Here is a 6,069-nt window from a genome sequence, read left to right as displayed (position 1 = left end):
ATGTTTTCTGCAGGTGAAGTCTAACGCACTGGCACTGATCTGTGATAGGTCTTTTAGCGCATTAAGTCCCACCCCCTATGGGCGGGTTTGATAGGGTGGGAACTAGTGCTTGTAGTTTTAATAGAACCCCCCCCCCCCCCCCCCCCCCCCCCCTCTTGTATTTCCTTCTGGCAATGACGCAAAATGCCGATTTTTGAAGTAAGTGAAAGAGGTAAATACGGATTTCTCCCGTCTCGGGGGAAATGAGAGAGTGTTGCATGACCATTCCAAAGTATGACTGGGTTTCTAACAATGTACAGCTTAATGCAAATGGGTGGGGTGTTCCTTTAAACCTAGCTGGTCTGCGCAGAAACGGCAGCAGAATAACCCGGAACAATTGGAATTCCGATTGCAATGGGTATCATGTTGTGACAGGACAAACCAGAAACTCAATTATATGATTTTGTGACTCAATCAGGTTTCTTTGTAAATATTAAATCTAATAATGTTTGACCACTTGGATTTATGATTGCAAGAACAAATCTGCTTGAAATCCAGCTCCATGTTAGGCTTATCAAAACAAAAACGGACACCAGAGACCTGAATCTGAAATTTTTTATGTTTGAAAATATAAAACATTGTTGAATGAAATCATTGTATTTAACTTTAGTCAATATTGAAAATACATTTCAAATTAGAAACATAACCTTTGTAAAACATGCTTTGTAAACCCTATGGATGAGTTCAAAAGTCTTGCTTCAAATGAATGATTGTCAAACTATTCTGTAGCCCAACACAATATAGCATTTTGATCACCCCTAAGGTCAACTGGCGTATCCCCTTTAATCTGATCGCCGGCTAGGTTACAGGGCCCAGCTGGTGGTAGCAGAGAGGGCTGAGAGATGAACAACAAAGAGAGACTGATATTACCTTCTGCACCATTAACTACATACAAAGGTGTCTGTGTATGTGTGCCTGTATTTATTTATGTATGTACTATGTGTGTGTTATAATTATGTATGCATTAACTCTCTGTGTGTGTGTGTGTGTGTGTGTGTGTGTGTGTGTGTGTGTGTGTGTGTGTGTGTGTGTGTGTGTGTGTGTGTGTGTGTGTGTGTGTGTGTGTTGCTTTTAATTGAGATTATTTACTGCATTCAGCATTATTACCAGACACCTACAAAACACCATCCAAGCTTAACACTACACACAAACTCATTATCTACGTGTGTGTTTTAACACAGAGACACTGAGGAACCAGACCACTCAAACCTAAATCCAGGGTAGAGGTCCTGGGTGAAGGTGGATTGAAAGGTGTGGATGTGTGTCAGTGTGTCTGAGGACCCTCCTACATCTGGGGACACTCTGTAGAAGGACAGAGTGCCAGCAGGCCGGTCCAGATACACTCCTACTATGTTAGAGCCAGCGGGATGGACATGTATGACTGTTTTACTACCATTGTACCGGGAATAGTAACCATCATCATCACAATAAAGACTCCAGGACTTGTTGTTCCCTCCAAGCCTGCTGTCATCACCCTCTCCTCTCCTTGTGATTCCTCTGTATGTCACTCCTATATCAACATCTCCTTTCCTCTCTACCTCCCAGTAACAGCGGCCAGTCAGACCCTCTCTACACAACACCTGGTACTGGGAATCAAATCTCTGTGGCTGATCAGGATACGCCTGATGCTTCTCAACCAGCGTCACCTTTCTGTTGTCCTCAGACAGGGAGAGATATCCGTGGGCTGTGTTTGGGTCCAGTGTAAGTTCGCAGGAATCTGAGAGGAGAACCAACAAGATAGTCACAACTTATTTAAAACTTTTGATCACATTTACAAATAGGCTGAATAAAAATGATGATAATGAATTAAATAACATTTGTTTTTATAAGAATATACAATTCACTCAATTACTTTTATTATTTATAGTAGAATCATGATTATTATATGATTCTGTCTAATAATAATCACAATACTAATATGTATCATAATTGAAAAATAGATGTCAGTATGATTTATTGTGTCATCATTAACAATTTTAATATGCCGGTACATGTTGTCAAACACCATCGTCATTGCAAGTAGGTCATCTTCTACTGCTGTGTGGAAGGACATTCTAAATAGTAAGTTTGGATTGTGATGAATCAAATTAAACAAAAACTCACACTTCTTTAGAGCTGATCTCATGCCAGGAACCTTCTTCATCTCCATGTAAAGTGTCTCCTTCAGCTGATCCAGGGATCTCTTCAAGGTGCCTACGTATGACGGGGGCCAGACCTCCACCGTTGTCCAGTCCCTGGCGGGAGGAGGATCCTTTGGGATTCTGAAGTTCTGCAGGAAGTGGAGTTGGTCTTCGCTGTGTGCGAGCTGCTTCACCTCTGATCTTCTTTTGGTCAGATCTTCTATTTCCTGCTCCAGCTCTTTGATGAGGTCTTCAGCTTGTTTCTCCTTGGATTTCAGTTTCTCTTTAATCGTTTGTTTGAGATCATCAGAGCACTTTTCGATAGAGCGCATCAGTGCAGTGAGGACCTCAACACCATCGGCTATCTCTCTGTCTGCATCCGCTCTGCTGAGTGTTACTGTGTCTTTGATCGCCTGAATCTTTTGTTGCCTCTCCTGGATCATCTGCTGAACTTCAGACTCTATCTTTACCAGCTGGGCCATCTTCACTTCATATTCCTCCTTTAGAGGTACAACAGAATGGAACTTGTGGTTTGTCTCTGTGCAGAACTGACACACACAAACCTGTTCAGTCTGGCAGAAGAGCTCCAGAAGTCTGTCGTGTTTCTTACACATCCTGTCTTCCAGACGGTCCTTAGCATTGACCAGCAGATGTCTCTTCAGGCCTGCATATCTCTGATGGGGCTCCAGGTGGGTGTGGCAGTAAGAGAGAAGACACACTAGGCAGGACTTCACAGCCTTCAGCTGGGTCCCAGTACAGACATCACAGGGAACTTCTCCTGGTTCAACACAAGGCTGCTCTTTTACTCGTACAGACCTTCTGAACTGATCAACCATCTCTGATAAGAGAGTATTGACCCGTAAATCAGGTCTTGTTTGGAAAAGCTCATTGCAAGCAGGACATTTGTACTGGACTCCGCCATCCCAGAATGCTGTAATACAGATTCTGCAGAAGTTGTGTCCACATGGTGTAGAAACAGGGCGGTTGAACACATCCAGACATATGGGACATGCAAAGTTCTCTTCAGACCAGAGAGTGTTAGCTGAGGCCATTCCTAGGAGAATTTATTTTTGTTTAGTAAAAATTAAATAATTGTAACTTGTTGCACTGAATTTATCTTCATATATTTGTGTTGCTTCAAGCATAAATATTCATCCAACAGGCTAGTACAACTTGGAAGCCCAGTCAAGGGGTCATTTGAAGGGGATTATGGGCCAATATGTTGAACTCACCTAACGTTTTTTGGCTGCCAAACCATTTAGTGTTAATAGTGTTGTTATTTTTCTTCAGAAAGAGAAAACTGCCTACAAGTTGTTTTACTTTGGTCCCTTTGGATTTAAATTAGGGGCATAATTAACCCTCAAAGTACATTACTATCAATTATGGGTTAAAACATGGGAAGTATCTGTCAAAGAGCAGCGTTAGCAATGTGTGGCAGCCCCTGACTACTGCCCAAGCTAACTCAGATGAGTGTCCCAACGCTACACTGTGAGAGGCACAAGACAGGAGTCAACAGGAAGCACTGTGAACTATCTCAAGTCTTGAATACGTTATCCAGAAGACACATTTGGCCACACTTAAATAATTATGACAGGGTGTATCGTTCCTTCAATCATAATAATACAAATATAGTAGTCAAGTAACAGAAATAAGTTGGCTACCTTTAAAGTAAATGATTGAAGACAAATCCTGAATCAGAAGAATATAAAACTCTCATTTTAACGTAAACAGGGTGACCAGCTGAACAGTTCTGGGTTTGATTCCCAATTTCCTCAGCATATCCTTGGGGCATCTTAGCACAAGATGCCCCCTAAATCCTCCCTGCTCCTTAATTACCTTTAATTGAATTCACTTCCTCTTTAGATAAAGGATTCGCTCAATCTCTCAACAGTGAGAGATTTCAAGTTTGCTACAGTTGAAACTTTTACCAAGTCATTTGCATAACATATTATACTATATATATATATATATATATACTATGCAAAAATAGCAATCAACCTTTAGATACGATCAATGACAAATTATAAAAATATATAATACTAATAATACATATTTATGATACAGCACGGATCAGTGTTGATTACTGTACCTTCGTCTTCTTCCTGCTTTGATAAAGTGAGCCACAACAAACTGTCCGACTCAGTTACAAGGAAATTATGATGGAACCAACCAGTTGGTCCAGTTCCCCTCCCAGTCTATAGTCTCTAGATGGTGGGGTGGGGTGAGGTCTAGATGCTCAGAGAAAAACAAAGAGGAAATGATAGTTCAAGCAGAATGTAGCGACACATCACTGATGCTTCTCCTTTTCAGTAGAACAAACAGGACTATAAATATCATGTTATCAATTTAGAGAAAAATGTAACGAATAAAATAATAGAAACACAAGCAAGTAAAAAAGGCGTCTTTTACTCTGTTTGTCGGGGATCGGTAACAGAAGGAAGGCGAGGCAACTTTATTCGTATGACACTTTACATACACAAGGCTGACTCAAAGTGCTTCACGTTAAAACATTGTCATACAATAAAATCAAAAAATAAAAGAAAATAGATAAGTTAAAAAAAAAGACAAATGCATTGCAGAAAGTGCAATGTATTTAAGATTTAGCAGAAAGCTAAAGCAAACATAAAAGTATTCAGTCTTGTTTTAAAAGTGGAGATCAAAATCTTTTTCTTCCTCATACCAAACCTGTTGCTGCCACACCTCCCTGTACAATCTTCGACAAGCAGTCTGAGCTGCTCACACACTAGCACTGAACAACTCCACATAGAATCCTCGAATTGCAGTCTGAGCTCCACGTAGAATCCGCCTCCATCATTTAAAGAATTTAGCATTGTCTTTTGAATCAGTCTGATGAGAATTTGCTGTATAGTTGATTCCAACAGTGTTCATTGTAGCAACTCTCCCTTCTACATGCTAGCAAAGTGACAGCCAAACTACACCTACGAGGCTTTACTGGGCTCCTTCAACAACCAGGACACAGGTTGATGCAGAGTAAACCGCTATATTGTGGCCTGTGAAAGCCCTTTGAGTGATTCAATTAACATGACTTGATGTTGCTTGCTCAACAATAAAGCCCCTGGTTGGGTTTGAGTTGGCGCCCCCTGGTTTGCTCGCTACAGGGTCCTTCATGCTTAGGGTGACCAGACGTCCTCTTTTTCCCGGACATGTCCTCTTTTCGAGACCTAAAAAAAGCGTCCGGCAGGGATTCCAAAAACGTCCGGTATTTTGCCTCGTCGCAAAAAAAATAAAATATATATATTATTGTTATTATTATGTTTTTATTTTTTTTTGCCTCGTCGCATATTTGTGTTTCTGGGTCTTTCACATAACCTACTAGTTATTACCATTGTATATGTCTATGGTTATTACGGCCTTCCAAGTTCTGGAAATGGTACCTCCCTTACGTTCCACCTTCTTGCGCGAGCTGACTTTAGAGAGAGTCTGTCATTGGGCGACCGATCTCATGCGCTCGTTGAGAAGGTGCCGTGTATAGACGGAATGAAACCCACACTGAAGTCCGTAGGTTCACGATACAAACCCCCCCCCCCCCCCCCCCCCCCCCCCCCCCCGTCAACAATCTTGCCCGGGGCGCAATTGGACCTAGGATCGCCGCTGTTTGCAGCCATGCCTAAACGTAAATGTAAGTTCACGGACGAACTAAAGAAAAAAATACCCATGTTTTCGCCCCCCCCCCCCCCCCCCCGCGACGAAGTGTCCTCTTTTTCACAAACTCAAATCTGGTCACCCTATTCATGCTGCACCTTCTGGTCCACATGGTCGTACACTTCCTACCAGGAGTCCTGACGTTCCCCCCCCCCCCCCCCCCCCCGATCCTCCAACTCAGCAGCAGGAAACCTGTCGGCAGACTTCCTCCTCGAAGCACACATCATGCGTGTTAGCAGTACTTTTG

General features: G+C 42.2%; 1 protein-coding gene across 2 annotated transcripts; it reads right to left on the bottom strand.

Annotated features, from left to right (window-relative positions):
- Nucleotides 1-517: 517 nt before the first annotated feature.
- Nucleotides 518-4,672, bottom strand: LOC130398539 (tripartite motif-containing protein 16-like). Of its 2 annotated transcripts, XM_056604929.1 has the most exons (3): nt 4,249-4,672; nt 2,143-3,213; nt 518-1,756 (listed from the first exon to the last, which is right to left on the bottom strand). In XM_056604929.1, the coding sequence occupies exons 2-3, from the start codon at nt 3,209-3,211 to the stop codon at nt 1,212-1,214; spliced, it is 1,614 nt and encodes a 537-aa protein (XP_056460904.1). In that variant the 5' UTR covers nt 3,212-3,213; nt 4,249-4,672; the 3' UTR covers nt 518-1,211. The 2 variants fall into 2 exon arrangements, with proteins under 2 accessions (XP_056460904.1, XP_056460903.1); XM_056604928.1 differs by lacking the exon at nt 4,249-4,672 and having other exon boundaries at nt 2,143-4,034.
- Between the last annotated feature and the right edge of the window lie 1,397 nt (nt 4,673-6,069).

The sequence above is a fragment of the Gadus chalcogrammus genome, chromosome 2 (genome assembly GCF_026213295.1).
Source record: "Gadus chalcogrammus isolate NIFS_2021 chromosome 2, NIFS_Gcha_1.0, whole genome shotgun sequence".
NCBI classification, from domain to species: Eukaryota; Metazoa; Chordata; class Actinopteri; order Gadiformes; family Gadidae; genus Gadus; species Gadus chalcogrammus.
This window is presented reverse-complemented; position numbering and strand designations above follow the sequence as displayed.

What these genes read in the sequence shown, in the direction of transcription:
- LOC130398539 (XM_056604929.1), bottom strand. Translation starts at nt 3,211, where the DNA reads ATGGCCTCAGCTAACACTCTCTGGTCTGAAGAGAACTTTGCATGTCCC. An exon ending in GAGATCAGCTCTAAAGAAGT is followed by an intron (nt 1,757 to 2,142) that starts GTGAGTTTTTGT and finishes TTCTCCTCTCAG; the next exon opens with ATTCCTGCGAACTTACACTG.